A 26,957-nucleotide genomic window follows, 5' to 3' on the forward strand; every position below is an offset into this window, starting at 1 on the left:
CAGAGGATTTGAGGCTAGGCACTAGGCAGGGGAGACTTGGAGCTCATCTGAAGATTTGTCCACAACTCATTCATTCAGCCGACCAGCCAGCCAGCCAGCCTCCCATCCAACCATCCATCCATCCATCCATCCATCCATCCATCCATCCATCCATCCCCCCTCCCATCCAGCCTCCCATCCATCCATCCACTCACCCTCCCATTTAGCCTCCTATTCAGCCATTCATCCACCCTCCCATCCAACTTTCTACCCATCCATTATTCTATCCACCCACCCACCCATTCTCCCATCCATCCATCCATCCATCTATCCACCCATCCATCCTTCCATCCATCTATCCATCCGCCCATCCACTCCTGCATGCATCCATCCATTCATGCATCCATCCATCCATCCATCCATGCATCCATCCATCTTCCCCCCTTCTTCCTTGCTTCCCTTCCTCCTTCCCTTCCTCTGTCCCACCCTCCCTTCACTTTTCTCGACCTTTCTTTTCATTCATCCACCCTACGTTTATTGGTGCCTGCTACATGCCAGTGCCGGGTGACATGCTCGGGTTTATCTTCCTGTGTCTGATTTCCAGACACTTCCAGTGCTACTGATTCCCATCATGGTTAAATGAGTGGCTTGAGTTAGCTGCCCATGTTCAAATCCCTTCCTGGCTTCTGGTTAGCCATGTGGCCTCAGGCAAGTCATTTCCTCTCCCTGAGCCTCAGTTTCTTCATCAGTAACTTGAGGATGTCCTATTATGGCTTCGAGGATTAAACCAGCACTCAGGATGGTGACCCATCCGTAAGAAGCCCCCAGTTCCAGTTAGCTCTTGTTACGGTTGCATTATTCTATCTCCTCTCCATGCACAGCCCCAGCTGTCCCTCCTTATCTCTCACAAGGAACACCCTTCCCTGACTCCCACCCTTCTCTCTTTCATCCCATCCCCCTCCTGCCCATCCTTGACCTCCTCTGACCGTCTCTCACTGTCACAGACAGCCCTGCAGTGGCTGGATTCCTGGCGCCAACAGGAAAGCCTCCAAGCTCCGAGGTTTGGCATTTAAGGCTGCCTGTGACCTGGCCTCAGCTGATTCCTCCTGGAGCATGCAGAGGGAGCAGAGCTGTCTCTGTGCCTTGGGCTCCTCGTCTGCGAAGTGGGAATATTATAGTATTTACTCACGGGTCATCTAGGGATGAAACCAGACAATTCTTGTAAAGTTCTGAGAAGAGTGCCTGGCACCTGGAAAACGAGTAACAATGTGCAGCCAGGCCTTTGCATGGCTCTTCCCTCTTCCTGGAACATTCCCTCTCCTCTCCTCCAAGTGTGCCTGGCAAACCTGTGCCATCCTTCATACACAGGACAGCGCCTCCCCATGTGGCAGCAGGGCCCAGGATTGTATGGGCCACACTGGTCACTGCCTCAGTCTCACTCTCCCACTTGCCCAAGAGCTCCTCAAGGTCAGGGACAGTGTCTGCTTCATCATGGTGAGTCCTGCAGCTGCAGAGAGTAGAGGTGAGAGCGGTTAACCTCTGATGAGCGCTTACTGTGTGCTGGACGCTACGTCAGATGCTTAGCATCCCTTACTGCACTTAACTTCACAGCCCCCAGGATGGGTGGATATTATCATCCTGTTCTACATATAAGGAAACTGAAGCTCAGAGAAATGGAATCAGCCAGCTTCTAAGTGGCAGAAGCAGGATTTGAACCAGATCCCTCTGACTCGAATTCCAAAGTCTGGGCTTTCACTGCTATGCCAGAAAGTTCTTGCTGCATTTATTGCACGCTTACTAAGTACCAGACACTGTTCTAAGTGCTTTAGGTATGTCATGTCATCAGCTTCTTGAATCAGGCCTGCTTTCTAGGAACTGTCTTCACCTTCATTATACAGTTGAGGAAACCAAGGCATAGAGAAGTTAAGTGGTATGCTCAAGGCCACACAGCTAGGTCGTGACAAGGTTGAGATTTGAACCTAGTACCCACCCCTGCCTCTGGACCCCAGTCTCCGAACTCCGCCCTTAGGGCGAGGAATCAAGCAAGACTGAAGAGAGCCCCTTGCAGCCCTGGAGGGCTGACAGTTCATGGCAGGGGGGCAAGGGCTGAGTGGAGTTTTGGTGGTGGGTCTGATCTGTTTTCTAATCTCAGCAGCCCCAGTGTGACCGCCTGGCCCCTGTGTGGCTGAGTCACCTTGGAGGTGAGTCACCTCCCAGGGAATCTGGATGTCCTTCCAGCCGTCCCCCACTAGGTCCTTCCAGCTCCAGACAAAGGTACCTTTTGGAAGCTAAGCCCAGGTGATCTCCCTGGCGCCAGGGCTGCCCTAATCCTCTCAGGGTGGCCAGGAAGGACCCAGGGGACAGGCTGGCCTGAGGACTGAGAATGGGCACAGAACCTTGGGTGACTGGCACCACCTTCATGTGTGCACTGCCCTCTACAGTTTATAGTGTGCATTGGTTCCTGCCCTCTTAGGAGTGGGGAAAGGCACAGTTGCCCTCTTTGCATTGTATTCCATTTAAAACTGTCATATATTTGTATCACAAACATTTTTATCACACTTACTAAGTGCCAGGCAATGGGGAACCACAACGACTTTAAACAGGGAAGACCCAGGAGCTGAGTTACTCAGATGAGTAGCATCATTTTGAAATGTCCTTTCTAGTTTCCCCATTTTACAGGGGTGCAGACTGAGGCACTGAGAAAGAGTCATTGTCACAAGTTTATGCTGCTAGCAGGCCGGGCAGAACTTGCCCCTACTCAGTGTCTGCTTTCATCAAGGGAAACTAAAGGGGGCTGCTGTTTACGGAGCTCCGAGGCTCCAGGGACATTCCACACATTTCCTATGTAACTCTCAAAACCCTCCTGGGAAAGTGTGATTATGCCCATTTTGCAGGTGGCCAGACGGAGGCCAGGGAGAAGTGATTGTTGAGGCTAAAAGGGCAGATGAATGTGGGAACGCAGGAGTGTATGACTCTTGGAGTCCCTATTTCACATTCCAGGAACCCCTCCAGCCCGCACAGGAGGCAATGAGGTGGTCTGGGCTGAAGCTACTTCTTCATGCTCCTCATCGCCCTCCAGACTTGCTGCCGCGTGGGACCCAGGATGATAAGGATGTAAATGCCACTCGCTGAGCCCAGCTGTGTGCAAGGCCCTGTTCCCAGAGCTTTGCAGGTCAGGACGGTTCCAATCACAATCTTACAACCAAGGAAACAGCGAGAACTGGCAGCAGAAGTCAAGCCCAGCAGCCAGCTCTAGAGCCTGTGCTCTTAACGGTTCCATCAATGCACCCACTGCAGATGGGGAAACTGAGTTCCAAGGTGGGACTGGCCCAGTGGCACAGAAGTGAGGGGTGACATCGGTTGAGCTTGGCAGGACTTATATCAATGACGCCTGCCTTAGAGTCCCCACTGCCTCCAGGGAGGAAGGAGGAGGCATCTCCTTGGGGAGTCGGGGGCAAAACACGTTTATTCCCAGTTTGACTTGAAAGCAGGCCTTGGTGGAGACAGAAATGTCTCCTGCCTCTCAGAATTCACAGACGGGCAGGGTTGGAGCAGGGAGGAGGTGGCATTGATTAAACATGGAGGTAGGACCTGGGTTGGGGCTATGGGGTGGGAAGATAGGGAGCACTCTGTCCAGTGGAGAGCGAAAGATGAGTTAATTAATTCATTCACTTGTTCATTTGTTACACTGGCATCTATGCCTGTGCTGGCCTAGGAGTGGGGCACATAGCTGGTTCGCCTGGAGAAACAACACTTCACTATGGGCCCCAGGGATCTCTGGATGGGCCAGAAGAAGTGTAGGGGCTGGGGGAAGCTTCCTGCAGCTCCTTACCTTTCACCCTTTGAATCTGGAGAGGGCTTTGTAGACAGCAGGGACTGCACATGCAAAGGCCCAGAGGCAGGGAGCACAGGGGGTGATGAGGAGGGGATGGAAGGAATGAGTAGCTCTGTGTGAAGAGAGGACTGGGATGTGTGTATGGAAGGCCTTGGATGCCAAGTGAAGTGGTCTGGGCTGTGTCCCAGCAGGTTTTGGAGGGTGCAACTGGGAAAAGGCAGACGGAACATTCTGGGGTGGTGGAAATGTTCTATATTGTGATAGGAGTGTGGGCTGCATGACCGTAAAATATGGTCAAAACTCAGCAAATGAACATTTAAGATTTGTGCATGTCACTGTATTTAAAGATATAAAGAAAAGAATCTGAATGGCATGCAAGGTGAAGTGTTTAGTGGTAGTATACTGATGTCTGCAACTTTCAAATGCATAAAAAATAAAAGATGGACTAACAGATGGATGCAAATATGACAAGAATGTAAATGGTGGGTATAGTTGGTGGGAACAACGTGACAACCATGTGTGTCCGCTGTACATTTCCTTCAACTTTGCTATAGGTATGAAAATTTCATGAGGAAATAGTTGGGGAAAACCTTGTTGTATCTCATACATAGTAAACACTCAATAAACAGCAGCTATTGTTATTACTTTGGGACTATTATTTCAGACCCCTAAGAAATGAGTGAGGAATATTTTTCAGATTAAAAAAATGCACATTCATGCACCAGTCCCAAGTTTGAGGAGCTGGATTCATATTCGTCTCCTTTAGTCCTAAAATCAGCCCTGTGAGGCAGGTATTATACTCATTTGCCAGATGGAAAGAATGTGAGGCTCAGAGGAGGGAAGTGGCTGGCCCAAGGTCATACGGTGAGTTGGGGGTTGAGCAGGGTTTGAACCTGGGTCATCCTGATGCTGAGTCCAGCCTGGGCACCTCCTGTCTACCCAGATCATCTGGAATGGCTAGTGCCTGCCTTAGAGTTAGAAACTAGATGCATCTGGGGGTGATTCCAGTTCCCCAAGCTTGAGGCCTAGCTGGGGTCTCTGGGAATGTGCCCAGCCCAAGGGCTGATAAAACCCAGCTCATGTGACACCATCTGGGGCTGAGTGCCAGTCTTGGAATTAGCCACAAACCGCAAACCTTTATGGTTTTGGGGCTCAATGCCCAATTTGCAGAGCAAATCTGAATTCCGGTCTCTTGTAATTACACAGTATTTCCCTCCTGGGGTCTGGGCTCAGCCTCAGGCTGCTATATAAGACTGATCTGTGACCAGACTCAGCCAAAAGCAGAGGGGCTGGGGAACAGGACTTCTCAAGACTCAGCGGCAGGGACCTCCTAGGGGTAAGGAGGCGCACCTTGTCTACTCAGTGTCCGGCAGGGGAGGCACAGGCCTGGGAAGGTAATAACGAGAGGGAGTCCCAGCCTGGAGATCCATCAGGATGGCCCCTCTCCAAGTTCAGGAGTCTTGTCTGTAGCATGGGCCTAGTCAGGAGAGCCTCTTGGGAATCAACAAAAAGGCCTGGTCATGCCAATTACATGCATGCGCAGAGCTGCACTCATCTTTCCCAGGGACGTTGGGTACCGAGGGCCTTTGCTACCTCCTGGAGACGCCTCAGCTGTTTGCTGATGCCAGAAATCTTCCATCGGTGCCCATCTTTTTAACTGAAAGGGGTGATTCCTTTTTGAACACAGCTCTCTGGAAAGTGAGGTTAGGATGAGGTGAGGAAGCCAGAAAAAAAATTTATTGCATATAGTAGTCCTTTATATTCTAGTGTAAATGAATGCCTCTAATATTCTTCTGGGAGCAGATAGGAGTAGGGAAAGAATTTGGGGGCTCTGTGAAGTCCAAGAGAAATGGGGACAGAAAAAAGAGGAGAGTGTGCCTAAACAAAGGTGGCTGAAACCAACAATTTCTTGGCTCAGATGAGAGGCCATGCCCTGTGCTGACTCTCTGAGGTTGATGGATGTGTAGCCGGGGCTGATGGAGTGAGAGAAGTGGATGAGGGCACAAAAGGAGCAAAAGAAAGTTTCCCAGAGGCTATGCAGCTCATTCCAAAATGCATGTTTCACCTCCCCAATCTCATAACATTCCTCACCCACTTCTTAGGGGTCTGAAATAACAGTCCCAAAGTAATAACAATAGCTGCTCTTTATTGAGTGTCTACTATGTATGAGATACAACTTGTTTGTGATTTGGGAGCAGAAGTTCAAAAAGGTAAAGTCCCTTTCCTAAGCATTAAGACCCAGATATCTCTGACCTAGAGCCATTAATATTAACCACGTGGTGTAGAACTGACTCCTCCAAAGAGATGGGAAGAGTGTTTGCTGGTGAGCTGGATGTGTGGAAGGGTGGCTAGATGAATGCATTGATGAGTAGATAAACTGATGGAAAGATGAATGGATGGATGGATGGATGGATGGATGGGTGGATGGATGGTTGGTTGGATAGATGGATGGGTAGGAGGATATATGGCTTGCCAGCTGTTTGGATGACAGATGGATGATAGATATATGGGAAGATGGATGGATGGTGAGATGGGTGGACAGATGACTAAATGGAGGAGAATGAGTTGATGAGTGGATGGATGGTTGGTTGGATGGATGGTTGGTTGGATGGATAGATATATGGCTTGCTGGGTGTTTCCATGACAGATGGGTAATAGATAGATGGAAAGATAGTAGGTTGAATGTATGGGTGAACAGGAGAATAAATACGAAGGGGAGAATGAGTAGATGAGTAGATGGGTGAGTGATGTAGAGGAATGAGTAGATGAGTAGATGGGTAGATGCTGGAGAGAGTTCCTTAGAACCTGCGAGCTCCCAGTTTGGTGTTTTTGTTGGAATCCCTATTACCCATCTCCCTGATGCTCAATTTGTCAATTCCATCATGGGAGATAATTAGACATCCATTCTCTGAAACAGTGTGTTTAATGGGTCTGCTTTGTGTCACCAGATTCATTTCAATTTGAAAAACTGAAAAGGTAGTATCTGGAATTCTGGACCCTGCCTTCATATGTGACCTTGGCTGGTTTCCCCTCTCTCTCGGTCCCAGGGTCCTGAGATGACTCTTGGCTGGGGCTGCCTAGTGCTACCTGCTGGCCAGGGTGGTGGCGCCCAGCCACATCTGCATCTGCACTTTCTCCTCCACAGGGAAGCAGTGCCAGCATGTGGATGGCCTGGTGTGTGGCTGCGCTGTCTGTGGTGGCTGTGTGTGGCACCAGCCACGAGACAAACACGGTCCTCAGGGTGACGAAAGATGTGTTGAGCAATGGTGAGTCCAGCCCCGAAGGGGTGAGGGTTGGCATGGGGCAAGCAGGGCAGCTCTGCCAACTCTGAAGTACCCAGGAACCTCCTCCTGCTAGCAGAGTTCACATCGGGAGGCTGGGTGAATTCTACTCTCTGGGCCTTAGTTTCTCCTTTTTCTTTTGACTACCATTTCCTGAGCACCTACTATGTGCCAAGCACCATACTGGTGACTTTATGCTCATTCTTTAGAGGCAATAGAGAACAGTGATTAAGAGCCCTGGATCAGCCTTCGTGGGGTTCAAATCCTGACTGTGTGACCTTAAGTTCATGACTTGAGTTCCCTGAGCCTCAGTTTCTTTATCTGTAAAATGGGTGTAATTATGGTCTCTATCTCAGAGAACTGATATGAGAATGAAATGAAATGACCTTTTGAAAACTTAGCACAGCTCCTGGGACTTAGAAGGCCCTCAAAAGTGGGAGCTATAATTATTCCTGCCTCCAATTCTTAGGACCTTGCTTTTGTCATCTAGCATGTGAGGACATACTTTCTCCCTCCACCCATCCCAGGCTATCACGAGCATAAAAAAATGAGATTATTTCCTATTTAAGTGATCTCTGAGTACCTCACAGGCCTCAATCTTTCTATCCATCAGACGGGTACACTTCTGGCCTTGACTATTTCCCAAGAATCAGTTGCGATAATACATAAGAAAGTTTATTTTATTTTATTTTATTTTATTTTATTTGAGATGGAGTTTCGCTCTTGTTGCCCAGGCTGGAGTGCAATGGTGCAATCTCGGCTCACTGCAACCTCCTCCTCCCCGTTTCAAGCGATTCTCCTGCCTCAGCCTCCCGAGTAGCTGGGATTACAGGTGCCCACCACCACACCTGGCTAATTTTTGTATTTTTAGTAGAGACGGGGTTTCACCATCTTGGCCAGGCTGGTCTGTAACTCCTGACCTCATGATCCACCCTCCTCAGCCTCTCAAAGTGCTGGGATTACAGGCATGAGCCACCACGCCCGGCCTGAAGTCAATTTTTTAAAGCTGTAAAGTGCAGAGCACTTAGAAGGGAGGGCGATGAAGAAAATCCATGAAGGGCTGGCTGATGTCCAAATCTAGTTAAAGTAAGACCAGACAAAACCCAGCAGAAAATGAGCTGGCCAGGATGCCAGGGCTAGATCAGCCTGGAGAAGTCATCCCGTTCAGCCTCTGCTCTTCGCTGGTGGGAAAAGTGAGGCCCAGGGAGCTGAGCAACACTGTGAGGTGCTGCCTGGGGGCTGGAGGCGGAAAAAAAAAGGGAGGAACCCTGGACTGATGCCCTTGCCTCTCTGCAGCCATTTCAGGCACGCTGCAGCAAAGTGATGCTCTCCACTCGGCCCTGAGAGAGGTGCCCTTGGGTAAAGCCCGTGGTGATGGTGGTGGGCCTCTCCTGGGCAGTCTGCTTGGTGGAAGTGGAAGTGGAGGTGGTGGGGGAGGTGGTCTCCTGGGGGGCCTGCTTGGTGGTGGGGGTGGATGGGGTGGCAGTGATCTGTTGGGTGGAGGCTTACTGGGTGGCAGTGGCAGCAGTGGTGGGGGGTTGCTGGGTGGAGGAGGTGGCAGTGGTGGGGGGTTGCTGGGTGGCAGTGGTGGGGGGTTGCTGGGTGGCAGTGGTGGGGGGCTGCTGGGTGGCAGCGGTGGGGGGTTGCTGGGTGGCAGTAGAGGGGGGCTGCTGGGTGGCAGTAGTGGTGGTCTTTTGGGTGATGGCCGACACCATTACAATGACTACAGACGCACTGAATTCCCCCGAGGTGTTGGTGATATTCCCTACAATGACTTCCATGTCCGAGGACCCCGCCCAGTATATACCAACGGCAAAAAACTTGGTGGTAATTACAAGTATGGTCACATTGAGACCAGCGACAACACTGCTCAGCTGGGGGGCAAATACCGATATGGTGAGATCCTTGAGTCCGAAGGAAGCATCAGGGACCTCCGAAACAGTGGCTATCGCAGTGCCGAGAATGCATATGGAGGCCACAGGGGCCTCGGGCGATACAGGGCAGCACCTGTGGGCAGGATTCACCGGCGAGAGCTGCGGCCTGGAGAAATCCCAACTGGAGTTGCCACTGGGGCGGTGGGCCCAGGTGGTTTGCTGGGCACTGGAGGCATGCTGGCAGCCGATGGCATCCTTGCAGGCCAAGGTGGCCTGCTCGGCGGAGGCAGTCTCCTTGGTGACGGAGGACTTCTTGGAGGAGGGGGTGTCCTGGGCGTGCTCGGCGAGGGTGGCATCCTCAGCACCGTGCAAGGCATCACGGGGTAAGGAGGGGACGGGTTCTCCCCAGAAAGCCCCCATACACCTCCAAATGGGGGTGATCACTCCCTAAAGCTGGGGTTGCCGGAGGGAAGGTCTTCAGAGCCCCACACACTTCAGGGCTTGGCCTCAGGATTGGAAGTTTTAAGACCCCCAAGTTACATGGTTTGGGTCTTGGCATGAAACAGTCCTAAGTTTGAGACCCAGTTCAACTTTTCATGTTTGTGTGTGACTTTGGGCCATTGACATCATCTCTCGAGTCTCAGTTCCCTCATCTGTAGAATGGTCATAGTAATACAGTGTAGTGGAAAAGACCCCAAGGATTTTAAAACTATACATATATATCATAAGTTCTATGCTCAGCCTGTTCCTCATAGTCGATGTTTAATTTAACAAATATTTAAAGCTCCTGCGATGTGCAGAGTACTGTGTTGGCAGTGGGGACATGACCCAATGGTAAGCCAAGAAAAGACACATTCTCTGTCTCCATGGAGCTCAGGTTGATAGGGTACATGGGCATTGATAAGAAGCCTAAACATAACCATGCAGTTTCAACAGTGGCAAGAAGTTCATGGAGAAATAAGAATCTCTATAACGGGGCAGCTCACCTACTTAGGGAGGTCAAGGGAGGCTTCCTGGAGGAAGAGGACCTTAAGTTGAAATCTGAAGAATGTATAGGAGGGAATTAAGCAGGAGGAACCTATATGTATAGGAGGGAACCAGGCAAGAGGGGCAGGGATGAGCAGAGAGAGGGAATGGCATCTTGACATGCAGAAAAGATTCAAAGGAAATATACGGAATGCACACAGCGGGCCTCTGGGCATTGTGATTACAGGTCATGGCATTTTTGCCTTAATTTCTCTGTTTTCCACATTCTGTCCTTGAACTGCAGGTGTCTAGTGTCTTTAGAGTCAGAAGGAACAGACGGGGAGCAGAGAAAGGGGGTGTAGGGGAGGGTGCTCGGGTGAGTGGGTGGTAGTTGGGGTGGCCGGCCTTCTCACCACTCTGTGTCCCGAGCAGGCTGCGTATCGTGGAGCTGACCCTCCCTCGGGTGTCCGTGCGGCTCCTGCCCGGCGTGGGTGTCTACCTGAGCTTGTACACCCATGTGGCCATCAACGGGAAGAGGTGCGTGCCCTTGGCCCTGGAGGGGTCCCCACCACCCTATGGCCCAACCTCTGTATCCATAACACAGAGGCTAGGAAGAACTAAACTTCTGCCAGTGCATGCCCACAGACTTGCACCAGAGGCCATCTGTCAGTGGTGAAAACAGCCTAGCACAGTGGTTAAGATCTGGGAGGCTGGGCTGGGAGTGGTGGCTCATGCCTGTCATCCCAGCACTTTGGGAAGCCGAGGCAGGCAGATCATCTGAGGTCAGGAGTTCGAGACCAGCCTGGCCAACATGGTGAAACCCCGTCTCTACTAAAAATACAAAAATGGGCTGGGCGTGGTGGTGGGTGCCTGTAGTCCCAGCTACTTGGGAGGCTGAGGCAGGAGAATCGCTTGAACCCAGGAGGCGGAGGTTGCAGTGAGCCGAGACCTCGCAACTGCACTCCAGCCTGGGCAACAAGAGCAAACCTCCGTCTCAAAATAAATAAATAAATAAATCTGGGAGGCTGGAGTCAGGTGACAGCTTGGGTTCAAATCCTGACTCTCTCATAAGCTGTGTGACCTTGGGCCAGTCCCCCAATGTCACTAAACCTTAGTGTCTTCACTGGCAATGGGATAATGAGGTCACCCCCTTTTCCAGGTGACTGTGGCCGTAAGTGGGGAAAGGCAAGCAAAATGCTTCCTGGAATAGGGCCTTCCATGCACTAGGTGCTGACTAGAGGACCTCAGAGGGTGGGCTTCTGTGTGGACTTATCCCCGTGGGATGAGGTCGTGTCCACCAAGCTAGGCAATTGGGAGTCACCTTGGAAACCAGAATGTGTGCTGAGCCCTGTTCCCAGCCTTTGAAGCTCATGGGCTGAGGGGGAGATAGACTTGTTCACGTGTGACTTGAGGGACCAGGGAAGAGTTCTGGGTTGGGTTCCTTAGAGATGAGCAAGGAGCATAGCAGATGGCAGGAACAGCAAGGACAGGCCTGGGTAAGGGTAAGCTCCTGGCGGCTGGGGGTGACTCATGGTCTCCCTGGCCCCTTGGCCTCCTCCAGTCTTATTGGCTTCCTGGACATCGCAGTAGAAGTGAACATCACAGCCAAGGTCCGGCTGACCATGGACCGCACGGGTTATCCTCGGCTGGTCATTGAGCGATGTGACACCCTCCTAGGGGGCATCAAAGTCAAGCTGCTGCGAGGGTGAGTGCCAGCCGGCAGTGGAGTGCCTTGGGGGTTGCTGGAATGGTCTGTCTTTGGCAAACAACATGACGTCACCCACCTGCCCATAGGCACTGGGGTGGGCAGGACGATGATGCTGTGGGGTGGTGACTACTCACGCTGAGCCAGCTGTACTCTCACCTCTGTCCCTGACCTGGCACATGCCTGATGGGAATTCATGGGCTGCACCTTCAAACCCAGGATGGGGCCTTTGACCAGCCTGGAAAATATGTCATTTGCAACACACATTCTTTCCAGCTTTGAAAAGGTTTCGATCTGAATGGTCAGGAGCATGCCTGAGACTCACATCTCAGTTCCATGGTTCATTGCTGTGTGATTTTGGGTAGCCCTCTTGCCCTCTCTGAGCTCCAGTTTCCTCATCTGTGAAATGGGTAATTCTTTTTCCTTCAGGAATTGAGATAAGGAATGGAAAACACTTAGTGATCAGCTGGGATATCTTGAGAGCTGATGAACGTACGTCCAACAGGGATTGTGTGCGTTGGTGCCCCAGATCACAGGGGCATTCCCCACTTGGTTCTGCCCAGTTCAAACCTGGTGAGGGGATGAGAGTTTTCCTATGACATGCTCCTTACAAAATGTCCAAGTCTCCATCCTCTGGCGAAGTGGTGTCAAGTGTTCGTATACTGGCCAGCACGCTGTCCCCAGGTGGTGCTCTTGGATGAGCACACACTCAGAGCGGTCTCTTTCTGTTCACTCCCTGCCCTCTTCTTTGGCTTCTCTCTTGGAGGCCTCTGTCCCCACTTCTTCCTCTCCATTATTATCCATCTTTTGGCCCAGTCCCCCCAGCCCTTGAAACTCATTGTGCAACTTGAACCCCAAACTTTCTGATTCCCGTGGGCTTCTTGGAGACTTTACTTCTGCTTTAGAGACGATGGAGGCAAAGAAAATCAGCTCCCAGGGTCCAGGCAAGGAGAGGAGGGTGAGGAAAACCATGGAAACCTCACAGATTTTTAAATTTGCATTTTCACTAGGAAATATATATTTGGTAATGCATGGTTCACAAACATAAAATAGCAAAAAGGCACAGAGCACAGGGCCTCCTCCTATCCCACCTCCCTCTGCCTCCCTCCCACCAAGCTCACCAGTTATTCATCTCTCAATTCTCCTTCCAGTTTCTTTGTACACATGAAACAAATATGAACATAGATTCTCATCTCCCACCCTCCTTTTATGCAAAGGGGCACATACTATAAATACTGTTTTGCACTTTGCTTTTTTTCATTTACCCTATTGGGAGAATTTTCTGCATCCAAACATCGAGAGCTTCCTTGTTTAACTTTTTACAGCTGCGTAATATTCCATTGCCTGGATGAGCCATCTCTTATTTGGCTGGTCCTCTATTGTTGGATATAATTTGCCTGATCTTGTGTCCTGACAAGTAAGGTCACAATGAATAACCTTTTACATATGTCATTTCACAGGAGGGTCGATGAACCTGTTGGATAATTTCCCAGAAGAGGAAAAGAGTTTATGCCCTGAATGTACATAAAGGAAAGTCCAACTATCCCCTCAACACACACACACACACACACACACACACACACACACACACACACACACACACAAAAGCATGCATGCATGCATACACACACATATATATTCTCAAGGCCCTTATCATCTGAGGAGAGGTGGAACCAGGATAAGCCCGTCAAGGTGAATCCACTTAAAAGGGGGACCGAAATGCATAGTTAGCTTTGGGAGAAATGTTCTAATTAGGGCTTTATTTCAAGAAACTCTTTGCTTTGCTGAATTGGCGCAGTTCTGAACAGTCAGCCACAACCTCAGAAGCGGGGACCCAGGCAGTGTTCGGTGGCGAGGGACGGAGTGAAGTTCTCAAGAGGTCCGGCGGTCAGAGACATTTTGGTGTAGGATGATCATGTTTCCTTCGTCTTCTTATCACTGCAGGCCCCTGGAAACAAATTCTTAGACCAAAAGTCTGTCTGCCCATCTATATATCTTGTCTATCATCGATTTTCCTCCTTGACTCACAACTTGTGAGGGTTAGTTAAGAGCTGGCTACAGTTGTGTGCACCTGTAGTCCCAGATACTCAGGAGGCTGAGGCAGGAGGATTTCTTGAGCCCAGGAGTTCAAGGCTGCAGTGAGCGGAGATTTTACCACTACACTCCAGCCTGGGCAACAAACTGAGACTCTGTCTCAGAAAAAAAAAAAAAAAAAAAAAAAAGAGCTGCATGGCTTACTTCTGTGGACCTCAGCCTCCTTGTCTGTAAAATGGATCACCTCTCCCAATTGTTTGAGCACCAACTATCCATCCTCTCTTGTGGATCACATGAGCACATTTTATTGGCCAGTATTTCTCCTTCCCTCCCTTCCACAAACATTTATTGAGTACCTACTATGTACTAGATCCTGAGTCAGATGCTTAGATAAATAAACACGTTCATTTTCCCTTTGGAAACACAACATAAGGCTGCAGCAAATGACCCATTTGAGGGTCAGATCAGCAGGTGGGAATGACTTTTGCAGTTGAAAATCAGCAACATTACAGCCTGGGCCTGACCCATTGTAAAGCTCCAGACACTTTGTTTATTGAATGAATGAATGCATGAATTCATGAAAAGCCAAACAATTTGCCTGGGTGGCCTGTCTAGTCAGTCCAAGGTGAATGTACTCACTCTGTCCTCCCAGCTTTCGAACAGTTTTCCAGCACTCAGAGGTTCTCACTGTTGAGAGCCTGGACTAGTGACCCACAGGGTGGACAGCCTTGGTGAGCCCCACATGGCTGCGAGCCTTGACCTCATCCTGCTCCTGCCTCCTTAGGCTTCTCCCCAATCTCGTGGACAATTTAGTGAACCGAGTCCTGGCCGACGTCCTCCCTGACTTGGTAAGAAGCTGTCCCAGTATGGGAGCAAGGGGCACAGGCTTCCCCCAGACTGAGGGGCCATAGTCCAGCCTCCATCCCTGGGAGCCTGCAGGTAACCCAGAGGGACAGAGAGAGCCAAGGCCTGGGGCATGTATTTGGAGGGTCTGGGGAGGACCCTGAGGAACACAAAGGGACAGATTAGTGAAGGGCTAAGGAGAGGGACCTTGAGAATTGCACAGTTCCGGGTTTGAATCCCGGCTTGGGCACTTCCTAGCTGGGTGCCAAGTTGCATCATCTTTCTGAAACTCGATTTTCCCATCTGTAAGTGGGAATTAGAGACAGCCTTCCCCACAGGGCTGTGGTGAGGAGAGTGCCTGGCACAGAGCAAGCAGTCAGTAAATTTTAGCTATCGTTACTCTTGCGTCCCCGACTCCCTTGCTCCTACTCCCTGCAGCGTCAACAAGGCTTTGTGCCATTTCTCCCCTGCAGCTCTGCCCCATCGTGGATGTGGTGCTGGGTCTTGTCAATGACCAGCTGGGCCTCGTGGATTGTAAGTCCAATACACTTTCTCCAGCCTGGGGAAGGCACTGAGGACCGGGCCCTTTCTGGGAGGAGGGCTCAATGTGGTGGGGGCCACAGACCTGCCCTTAGGCCCTTGAAGTGAGGAGTGGCTAATGCCACAAGGGAGGTGCCACCTGGCTTTCCCTCTTGCTCCCAAACACCCCCCAAGTACCAGAGGGAGGAGCTTCCACCAGGGTCTGGGAGTCAGGGGTCTGGGAAGTGATGGCTCTGTCCTGGGAGTCAGGGGTCTGGGAGGTAATGGCTCGTCCTGGGAGCCAGGAAGCTGGGTTTGAGCCCCGGTTCTGCCCTGGCAGCTGTGTGGACTTGGAGAGACTCTTCCCAGTTTCCTCATCTCTCAAATCTCTCAATTCACAGAGGGGTTGGAGAGTGACTAGCAGGAGACACACTGTGGAGACTGACCACGGCCTCAGAACCAGGCTCCACCACCAACTCGGACCCTGATTTCTGAGTGAACATTCCTGAAAGCAAGTCCGCCCTGTATGGCTGTGCCATTTGTGCACTGCAGCATTCCAGGCACCTCCTTTCACATGGATTACAGTGGAATGGCAGCGCCTCGAGTTGTGCAGTGCACAGCCTCCACAGCCACACAGGGCAGCCGTCTCTGATAGTGTTCCCATTTCTCTGGGACTCTAGGCAGTATGAGAACGGCTTTCCAAGACAGGGAAATCTCCTTCCCTTTGTGGCCAGAGATGAGGAAGGAAGAGCCCAAAAGCTGGGGCTGTTCATTACACAGTCAAGGAAATGACAGATTCAACTAAGCACCACATTGTGGAACCCTAAATTCCTTCCCTGGTGCACAGCACTTCACAGTTTACAAAGCTCATCAACATCCAGGATATTGCACCCCCCTGCCCCCACCAACGTAGTCCCAGAGGTTACAGTAAACCCATTTTACAGAGGAGGCAACTGAGGTTCAAAGAAGTGCAATGACTTGCTTGGGTTCACACAGCAAGGAAGAGGCAGAGCTGGGATTCAAACCCAGAACTTTTGCTCTTTTCGTGGTGTCTGGAGCTGGAGCGTGGGCCTACCTTGTCCATCCCCAGCCCCAGTGTATGAGGAGGGAAGGCATCTGGATGGTGAGGGGATCTCCCTGTGACCCTCTCCTTTGCCTGCAGCTCTGATTCCTCTGGGGATATTGGGAAGTGTCCAATACACCTTCTCCAGCCTCCCGCTTGTGACTGGGGAATTCCTGGAGCTGGACCTCAACGTGAGTGCCTGGGGTTCAGGGCAAAGGGTGGTGGCCCTCCTCCCAAAGGCAGGAGTATCAGTGAGGCCCTCCCAGGGCTTCTGCTGAATGCCTGGGAAGCAACACTTGACAGGACCCTCTCGATTAGAAGAAGGCCTTCTAAGAGCTGTGTTAGAAAACATAATCATAGCCAGCATTCCAAATGCTTACTGTGTGCCAGGCACATTCTGTGTGCTTTGTGTCGATTAACTCAGCCTATCTTCACAGCAACCATATGAGGGAGGCACTTCTTATTGAGGAAACTGAGCCACAGAGAGGTTAAATCACTTGCCCAAGGTCACACAGCTAATAAATGTGGACCTGGGATCTGAACCCAGGCAATCGAGCTACTAGGTGCTAAAAGAGCTGCTGCTATGGGATTGGGTGTACTGGAGGAATAAATGTGGCCAGAGGCATGCTGGTAAGCATTTAACCATCATCTCTCCATGATTTAAAAAAAAGTCCTGATTTGTAGCATTGGCCAATATCCATGGTATCAAAACTCCCATCATGGACAGCTTCAAGTTACCAACGTGACGTCAGTGGACGCAGAGTTGGGAAGAGATGTGTGAAATCTGACCGTGTGAGGTGGTATGAGCTGGCTCCTCCAGCACTGGCCTGCATCTGGCCCCTAATTTTGTATGGGGCACGCACACATATGTACTTTCCCTAGGCTTCATGAACACAGATGACTGCACGCTTGCTCCAGCAGATACAGAGATGCAGGAGTGCATCCGTGCTCCCGTGTATACAGGCGCACCTGCGCATGCATATATATTTCCAGCACCTGTGCATGCACATCTAATATATTCATAAACATACATCTGTTCAAGAGATATTCATTGGTCACCCGCTGTATGCCTGAGCTGAGGCTGAGTGAGGCTCTGGGCTGAGTGCTGGAGGTACAGTGATGAACAAGACAAAGTCTCTGCCCTGATGGAGATTAGAATGTTTTGGAGGGGACAGGCCATAAAGAATCACTCAAACAAATATGCAATTCTAAGTCATGAGCACGGTGATCAAGGATCCGAGGCTATCAGAGCCTAAAGCAGGGGGTATATGATCCACCCAGGGAAGTCAAGGAGGGCTTCCTGGAGGAGGTAACACTTGAGCTGAGAGCTGCCAGATGAGTGGAACTTAACAAAAGAAGAATGTGGGGAAGGGAATATCCTGTGGGAAGGCTCCATGGTGGGGGTAGTGGTGTTGGGGGGAGACTGCAAAGGCCCTGGTGGCTGTATAGCGGGAAGGTGAGAGACAGAGTGGCTTGGAGGCTGGAGAGGTCTCCTGGAGCAGATCACCTAGCACCTTGTAGACCGTGGAGAGGAGTCTGGTCTTTAGAGGGTAGATATGCATTGTACAGATGCATACATATGCTAGTTCATCACTGCAGGGCTGAGTTTGGAGAGGATCTGTCATACCATGGCTGTAATTGTAAGTGACCATGAAGCAGGAACTGCGAAAGGTTCCATTGCATCATAAACTGGAGGACAGCGGGGACCATGCATCAAAGAGCCACTGAGACTCAGTGGGTTTAACCAAAAATGGCTGCCTGGAGGCAGATTCAGGGCCTCACTCCAGCCTTCAGTCCCCTTCTTTCCATCTTCTCCCTCCCCATGACCCCTTTCTTCTCTTCTCCCCCAGACGCTGGTTGGGGAGGCTGGAGGAGGACTCATCGACTACCCATTGGGGTGGCCAGCTGTGTCTCCCAAGCCGATGCCAGAGCTGCCTCCCATGGGTGACAACACCAAGTCCCAGCTGGCCATGTCTGCCAACTTCCTGGGCTCAGTGCTGACTCTGCTGCAGAAGCAGCACGCTCTAGACCTGGATATCACCAATGGCATGGTGAGTCACAGCCCCACCAGGGGGAGGTGGCTGGGCAGCAGACAGCTGCCAGTGACCCTTCTCAGTCTCCACAGACTTGGGGAATTTGCTGTGAAGTGAGAACTGCAGATGGTCCACTGGGTGTGCATCAATTACGTCAGTACTTGCCAAAGTGGTGCTTGGGAGGATTTCAGGTGGTCCACAGACCAAATCTCACGATGAGAAAGTTGCTCCCTATTCAATTTTATTTAACTTTATTTCAATTGTTTTTTAAAAGCATAACATATATTCACATATATGAACCTCAATATAAATGTTTAGAATGTTTTCATTTGGTAAACACTAATACATAAGTAACAAAATGACACATAACAAAATATCACCCTTAGGCATGCTCCAGTCATTTTCTTTCCAAACTTTTTCTTTCGAAAACTTTCAAGCTTTCAGAAAAGTTGCAAAATGCTACAACTGATGGACATATATCCTTCGCTTAGATCCACTAGTTAAAATTTTGCCACAGTTGCTTCATACCTACCTATGCATCCATTCACCCTCCTACCCACCCACTCCTCCACCCATCAACCCACCTATCCACCCACCCATTCATCCACCCATACATCCATCTATTTATTTATCCATCCACCCATCCACCCACCCTCCCATTCATTTGTATATCCATCTATTTATCCACCAGTCCTTCCATCTATCTATCCAGCCATCCAGCCAACCATCCACCCGCCCACCCACCCACCCATCCACCAATCAAACCATCCACCCATTCATCCACCAATTCATCCATCTATCCATCCGTTTATCTATGCATCCACCTATCCACCCACTCACCCATCCATTCACCATCAACTCATTCATCCATCCACTCATCAACCCACCCGTCCTTCCATCAACCCATCCATCTATCCATCCATCCACCTATCCACTCACCCATCCACCCATCCACCATCAACCCATCCATCCATCTACTCATCAACCCAAACATCCATCCATCAACCCATCCATCTATCCATCCATCCACCCATCCACTCACCCACCCACCCATTTACCCATCAACCCACTCATCCATATCCACTAAACCATTCACCAATCCATCCATCCATTTATATATCCATCCACCCACTCACCCATTATCAATCTATCTGTCTGATCTGTCTGTCTGTCTCTCTGTCTGTCTCCCTGTCTGTCTACCCATCTATCTTATCTGTTTTTGAGCAATTTGAGCTTTCGGAGACATCATGACATTTCATTCCATAAACTTCACTGTATATCTCCTAAGAACAAGACATTCTCCACAAAACCATCATACAAATGATGCCAACATTTGCTTCCATTAAGAGAAAAGTATCCACTTGGTGTCCGTGTATAGTTAGCCCTCTCTTGCACTTGTCGTTGTCCCCTTTTTAACTAAGAGAGAACAGAGCTTATGCCCAAAGCTCTCCACAGACAATGATATCCATGCAGAAGGTAATGGCATTATTTTGTTTTTATTGTATTTGGTTTTACAGTTGCCATCTCTTTGTGTCAAGTGGTACTGGCTTTCCATTTTGAGTATTTGAGGTCTTAAGAAGTAAGCCAATTTAAAGATGCTAAGTAAATAATAGTACAGGTGGTTCAAGGATGTGACAGAGGTCATGAATTTAGTGGACACTGAGTTATGCAAATGGACTTGATGCTGGTCTCCTTGTTTTAATAAGGAATGACATTTGTTTCTTTTCTTTTTCTTTTTTTTTTTTTTTTTTTTGAGACAGAATCTTGCTCTGTTACCCAGGCTGTAGTGCAGTGTTGTGATGTTGGCTCACTGCAACCTCCATCTCCTGGGTTCAAGCAATTCTCCTGCCTCAGCCTCCCAAGTAGCTGGGATTACAGGCATGTGCCATCATGCCTGGCTAATTTTTGTATTTTTAGTAGAGGCGGGATTTTCACCATGTTGGCCAGGCTGGTCTCAAACTCCTGACCTGAAGTGATCCACCTGCCTCGGCCTCCCAAAGTGCTGGGATTACAGGCATGAGCCACTGTTCTCACCCAAGAATAACATTTTTAGAGGAGAAATATTCAGGTTTTGCCTGCTGTTCTTTGAAACACTCCTTGGTCAGCTTAAGTCAGCCCAGGTCACTTAACCACAAACTGGCTACGGTGATCTACGTATGGTGATGACGGCTGGATAGGCAGGACTTCCCCAGGGGTCTTTAAGGGAGAGAAGACGCCCTGCTGGGTGTTGTAAAACATGTAGGAGTTTAATCACTGTATTAGCAACTCCTGTCTGTACCGATAGCCTCCAGGATTCACATGGCCCTTCTTCTTGTCCTATAGTTTGAAGAGCTTCCTCCACTTACCACAGCCACACTGGGAGCCCTGATCCCCAAGGTATGTAAGGTGGGCAGGTCCCATTGCCTTCAGCCTCATTCTCTATCTTGTTTGAGAAACTGGATTGGAAGGGAAGATGCTCAGCGCTGGGGTGGGGTGCTCTCTCCCGAACCCCTGCTTGGGAGTGCAGTGACAGTAACAAGGGCTTGCAGGCTAGACCCCCATGAGTGGGGGCGGGGGAAGACACAGAGGGTTGAGGTGGAAAGACCCTGAATTCTATAGGTGGTCCAGCCTGCATAGGCCTAATCCTAGCCTGGCCGCTTCCCTTGCTGTGTGACTTTGAAGAAGAGTCTTAACATCTCTGAGCCTTAGCTTCCTCATCTGTCAAAAAAGGCTGCTGATACCTATTCCATAGGTTATCATAGGAAGGTAAATGAGATGATGCGTGTAAAGGTGTCAACGCGGGCCAGGCACACTCGGGTGCACAGCTGCTTAGAGGGAAAAGCCAGGCCTTTGGAACAGACAGACATGAGTCAGCACATCCCAGTCATATGACCTTAGATGCACAATTCCTCTCTCACAGCCTCAGTTTTCTCATCTGGAAAACGGGGTAACCATGCTCACTTCAGAGGGTGGCTATGGACCTGGAGTCTGCACCAAGGCAAGGAGCAGGCATTTGATTAATGTGAACTATTATTGCTGTTGTTAATAATTACACATTACTTCTTTTTTTAAAAAAAGCAAGTGTGCTTTTGTCCAATTAGTGACCATATAGAGTTGGAACAAAGGCCTTTCCCACCCCAGTTCTGGTCCCATGTCTGGTTCTGGGCCTATTACCTTGCACCTGGAAGCAAAGGGCTCTGTACCTAGTAAGTGTTATGCAGGTGCGAATGATGGCTGCAATCTATAGCCATTTTAGACACTTTTCACCTCTTTTCTGCCTGCCCTGTTTAGTCCTGGGTGGAATTCAAAGGCTCTAGGGGGAGAACAAACTCAACACGTGGTCACTATTGCCCTCATGTGGCTGCAAATTGAACATCGGAAGGATCATTCTCTAGGGTGGTAACAGTGGCAGCTCCAGCCAGCAGGTGGACCCCTCAATCAACTGGACTTTTTATTTACTGGGTCACTTCCTATGTACACTGCACTTTACAGCTTATGAAATTGTTTTTTAGAGTATACTTTTTCTTTCTTTTTTTGAGACAGAGTCTTGCTGCGTTGCCTAGGCTGGAGTGCAGTGGCACAATCTCAGCTCACTGCAAACTCTGCCTCCCTGGTTCAAGCAATTCCCCTGACTCAGCCTCCTGAGTAGCTGGGACTACAGGCATGCGCCACCATGCCTGGCTAATTTTGTATTTTGAGTAGAGACAGTATTTCGCCACGTTGGCCAGGCTGGTCTCGAACTCCTGACCTCAAGTGATCTGCCCACCTCGGCCTCCCAAAGTGCTGGGAGTACAGGCATGAGCCACAGTGCCCAGTCAGAATATACGTTTTCAATTGGTTCTGATCATTCCTTCTATCCACAGGACCAAAGAGGAGAAGCACACCATTTACAGATGGGGAAACAGAGGCTCAGAGAGGTCACATGATGAGGCAGTAGCAGAGCTGGGGTAGAATAGGGACTGAGTCCTCAGTGGCGCTGGGACTGCAGCAGGGGGGATTCAGGCTGGACACAGCAATGTGTCCTGGAGACCTGGGCTGCACAGAGTCACCAGGGGAGGGGACTTCTTTCTGTTTCTTTTGAAAGTAATATTGTGGTTTTGCCCATTTCTCTATGGTCAGTTAACATATTTAAGAAGTATATTCCTTAAAGTATGTATTTTTGGTAAGTCAATCATTTGATAAATATGGCAAACTGCCATTTTATGAATTGTCCCTTTAGTAAATTAGCTTTCAGGGAATCAAACTGCAGCAAACAAGCTCAAGTCCCTCCAGCAATCCGGGCCCGGGGGCAGCCTGTGCCTTGCCTGGGACCTCCCTGTGGGATTCCCCAGGCGTGGACTTCTCATTTCAGGAACAGTGTTCAGAGGCTTTGGGAGGCTCTGGGCTCTGAGCCCACAGACATGCACTGGAATCTTAACCTTCCTCGTGGCCTTGGACAATTTCCTTGGCATTCCCCTCTGAGGCCCTGTTTTCTCATCTGTAATGTGGAGAAAAAAAAATACCCCATGGGTTGTTGTAATGACTGAATGAAATTAAGACTGTCCATTCAGCACCTGGCCAGCATCTCTGGGAGACCCCATTTCACTCAGTACCAAGTTTTAAGCATTTCCAGGTGTCAGGCATTGAGCCTGAATTTTGCCGGCATGATCACAGTTATTTCTCATAGTAACCCCATGTGCAAGGCTTGGAGAGGGAAGCTCCTTGCCCAGTTCTCACAGTGGGTCAGTGGCTTTGCCTGTGGTTTGTTAGACTCAAGCAACATGAGACCCTGGTGCTCTGTGTTTAGAGGTTGGCTGATAACCCCCTGGGTACCTCCTATGCTAAGGGCCCTGTCCATCTGGCCTGGTGCCTGCCCACAGGTGTTCCAGCAGTACCCCGAGTCCTGCCCACTTATCATCAGGATCCAGGTGCTGAACCCACCATCTGTGACGCTGCAGAAGGACAAAGCGCTGGTGAAGGTGTTGGCCACTGCCGAGGTCATGGTCTTCCAGCCCAAAGACCTGGAGACTACCATCTGCCTCATTGACGTGGTGAGTGTCTGGAGGTACTGGTGGCCTCCAGCTGGGCCTCAAGACAGAGCCACATGGTCTCCTGGAGCCCAAAGACCCCTTCAAATCCCCTCAATCTCCACCATCATGAGTATGGGCCCAACTTTGGGACCAGAGGCTCTAACCCAAATCTAGCCTTTACCACTTCCAGCTACATGACTTTGGACAAGTCACTCCCTATCTCTAGACTAGAATCTTAACTCTCTTGCTGGCCTTGCACAATTTGCTTGGCATTTCCCTCTGAGCCCCAGTTTTCTCATCTGTAACATGGAGAAAAAATACCACATGGGGTTGTCGTGATGACTGAATGAAATTAAGACTGATTTTCTCCTCTACCACAGGGGGATGGCAGTAGGGCATTAGTAAGATGCTCAGAGCAGTGCCTGACATACCCTAAAGGCTGCCCAAGTGTTAGCTGATATTATTCTCACAGGTTGCATATACCCAGTGTGTGGCCAAGCCAGTCTTGATCATTCATTCAGCAATATTTATTGAGCACCTACTATGTGTTATGCTTTCTACTTGACACTGGGGAAAGGGGAAACGAGACAGATGGTGCCTGCTCTCTTGTACCTGGTACCTAGCAGGGGACAGATACAAATACAACAATTTTCACAATTATTTCATAGAAAGGAATCCTCTTAAAATGTGAACGATGGCCAGGCATGGTGGCTCACACTTGAGAACCCAGCTCTTTGAGAGGCTGAGGTGGGTGGATCACTTGAGGCCAGGATTTCGAGACCAGCCTTGTCAACATGGTGAAACTCTGCCTCTACTAAAAATACAAAAATCAGCTGGATGTGGTGGCACACACCTGTAGTCCCAGCTACTCGGGAGGCTGAGGCACGAGAATCGCTTGAACCTGGGAGGCAGAGGCTGCAGTAAGCCGAGATCGCACCACTGCACTCCAGCCTGGGTGACAGAGCAAGACTCCATCTCGAAAAAAAAAAAAGTGAACCATGTTTCTCCTCTGCATTCCTTCAATTCTGGAATAAAAGCCCATCTCCTGACAATGGCCCACAAAGTCCTCATGACCATCCCCTCATCACCTCTGAGCTCCTCAGTGTTCCTCCAACATGTCAGGCACTGTCTGACCTCAGGGCCTTTGCACATGCTGTTCCCTCTGCCTGGGATGCTCTTCCCCCAGGTATCTGCACAGTTACTCCCTTACTTCCTTTTTTTTTTTTTTTCTTTGAGATGGAGTCTCACTCTGTGGTGAGACCCTAGGCTACGGTCTAGCTTAGGGCCCAGCACATAGTAGATGCTCAGTAAACATTGGTCACAGGAATGTGTTAAGCTGTGTTAAATGCCATTTCTCCCTCCATGATTAAGGCTTCAGGCTTTGGACTCAGACACTTGGGACTCTGGTCCCATCTGCTGTCTTCCTGCTAGTCCCTCCTACTCCCAAAGCTTGAGACCAAATAAGCCACTTCTAGTTGGGAATCAGGTGCTCTAGGCTGGAGCATGCCAAGCCACAGAGTGTGGGGGTTCTTGTGTGGGCCTTATAAGATGGTAGATTAAAGGGTCGATTCTAGCCCACAAGTGGGAATGGCTGTCCCAATCTGTCCTCCATCAATCAGCCTCTACTGTGTGGAGATTTTCCATCAGCAGCCCAGAGGTTTGTGTGAGCCAGCCCAGCACCCTGAAGTGACTCCTGCTGTCCCAGGGATGCGGCCCTGACTCCTCCCCAGCACACAGCTCTGCCTGGCTTGGTCCCTTTTCACTGTAGCCTCATGAACACTTTTACCTCTTTGCTCTCTGGCCTCGTCTCTACCTCTCTAATGCCAACCTCTTCCCTGCCTCTGGGCCTTTGCCCATGCCCTCCCCACTGCCTGGATTACTCTCCCACCCTCTTTTCATCTGGCCAAGTCCTACATACCTTTCAGTCCTCAGTCCAAACACCATTTCCCACACCAGCTTACACCCCTGGCACGTGCACCCAGAGCCCCCAGTTCTTCATCAGGCCAGTCATCGTGGTCATTGTTATCTACTAACATCACCTGAATTTGTCGGGAGCTTACTGTTTTTCAATAAAGCCAACTTTTAAATTCAATTTATTTTGGGTGGAAGGCAGCGAAGGAAAAAGGGATTTTCCTACAAAAAGGCCTCTACTTGGAGAGAGAGAGAGAGAGGTGAGCCTGGGCCTTTTATATCCTCTCCTGGGGGATGGGACAGTTATGATTGGCAGTGGTGATGCCCAATCTCGTCATCTAAAGTGAGTTTCATAGGCTACGAGCCACTCCCCACCCACTCCGAGGCATTGCAGAGACACCTGGTAAACACCCTCTATAAATCATGGGGATCCTGTGACTGTTGCCTTACTGAGAAGTGTTCACTCAGCCCTTACTGTGACTCACTTGCAAACGATAGTTAATGTTGGCAACTTATTATTCCGAACTCCTTCTCTCCAGAGGTGGTGCAAATCCAGTGCATGGTGAGTGTTAACCAGGAGTCTCGTGCTTATAAAAGGAGGTCTGACCCAGGCCTCGGGGAACAACCTGCCATCATGCTCAGGGTTACCGAAGCCCTAGCTAGCACTGGGCACACAATGAGCCCTTGGCAAGCACTGGCCAAGACATGATGGCAGTGACGTCTTTCTCCTTTCCTTTCCCTCCAGGACACAGAACTCTTGGCCTCATTTTCCATAGAAGGAGATAAGCTCATGATTGATGCCAAGCTGGAGAAGTAAGGGGCTATGCTGCCTTGGGGTCCTGATGGTGCTGGTGCTGCTCATGGAGGAGCCACCAGGGAGCGGGTAGAGGTCTCCTGTGTGGCCATCAGGGCTGGGTAAACCCAAGGGGCTGCAAAGGTGACGATGGCTCATGCCTACCATTACCACTGTCACAAGCCAAGCAAGGTGGGTGAAGCCGTGAACTTAGAAAGAAACTACTGCCAAAATCAACAGTCAGTAATAATAATGATGCTGGGGTGTGGGCACAGTAGCCCATGCCTGTAGTCTCAGTGCTTTGGGAGGCCGAGGCTGGAGGACTGATTGAGGCCAGGAGTTTGAGACCAGACTGAGAAACATAGCAAGACACCATCTCTACAAAAATAGAAAAATTAGCTGGGCATAGGTACACACCTGTAGTCCTAGAAAAAATTAGCCGGGCTTGGTATCATGTGTCTGTAATCCCAGCTACTCAGGAGGCTGAGGCAGGAGCGCAGGAGCTTGAGGTTGTGGTGAGCTATGATTGTGCCACTGCACTCCAGCCTGGGCAACAGAGCAAGGCCCTGTCTCTAAGTAACAATGATGAGGAGGAGGAGGAGGACGAGGAGGAGGAGGATGCTGGTGATGATGATGTACCAGGCTCTGCTCTATGTACTTGAAGTGTACGTATTATCTTGTTTCTCCCCTCTGATGGTCCCAGTGGAAGTCAGGGCTATTATTCTCCCTTTGTAGGGAGAAAACTAGGGCTGGAAACAGTGGATTTACTTACCCAGGGCCACCCAGCAAGTACATAGAGGGGCTGTGAGCCAACCCAGGTTCGTGTGACCTGCTGCATTGGATGGGTACAATCATGCGCTTTGGAGCCAAGCAATATGGGTTCAAATCCTGATGTGACCACTGACTGACTGTGTGATATTGGCCAACCAACTTCACTCTGAGCCTCAGTTTTCTCATCTGAAAATGGGGATAATAGTCACTACCTCGTAAGATTCATAAAAAGAATAATTATTATTCATTGGATGCTTTCTGTGTGCCAGGTATTTGGCTAAGTCCTAGGTGTGTCTTCATTTAATTCTTTCTTTTTCTTTTCTTTTGAGCCAGGAGCTCACTCTGTTGCCCAGGCTAGAGTA

At 50.0% G+C, this 26,957-nt stretch overlaps 1 protein-coding gene across 1 annotated transcript in view; it reads left to right on the forward strand.

Moving 5' to 3' along the window:
• Positions 1-5,096: 5,096 nt before the first annotated feature.
• Positions 5,097-26,957, forward strand: part of BPIFB4 (BPI fold containing family B member 4) — a 32,046-nt gene continuing 10,185 nt past the window's right edge. The window contains exons 1-13 of the mRNA XM_034947355.3: positions 5,097-5,150; positions 6,960-7,080; positions 8,392-8,454; positions 8,845-9,352; positions 10,368-10,472; positions 11,497-11,640; positions 14,459-14,522; positions 14,991-15,051; positions 16,199-16,290; positions 17,950-18,150; positions 20,455-20,508; positions 22,971-23,141; positions 25,777-25,844. Coding sequence (XP_034803246.1) covers positions 6,975-7,080; positions 8,392-8,454; positions 8,845-9,352; positions 10,368-10,472; positions 11,497-11,640; positions 14,459-14,522; positions 14,991-15,051; positions 16,199-16,290; positions 17,950-18,150; positions 20,455-20,508; positions 22,971-23,141; positions 25,777-25,844 — 1,637 coding nt within the window. The 5' untranslated portion in view covers positions 5,097-5,150; positions 6,960-6,974. The remainder of the gene's footprint in view (positions 5,151-6,959; positions 7,081-8,391; positions 8,455-8,844; positions 9,353-10,367; positions 10,473-11,496; positions 11,641-14,458; positions 14,523-14,990; positions 15,052-16,198; positions 16,291-17,949; positions 18,151-20,454; positions 20,509-22,970; positions 23,142-25,776; positions 25,845-26,957) is intronic.

The sequence above is a fragment of the Pan paniscus genome, chromosome 21, assembly GCF_029289425.2.
Source record: "Pan paniscus chromosome 21, NHGRI_mPanPan1-v2.0_pri, whole genome shotgun sequence".
Lineage (NCBI taxonomy): Eukaryota > Metazoa > Chordata > Mammalia > Primates > Hominidae > Pan > Pan paniscus.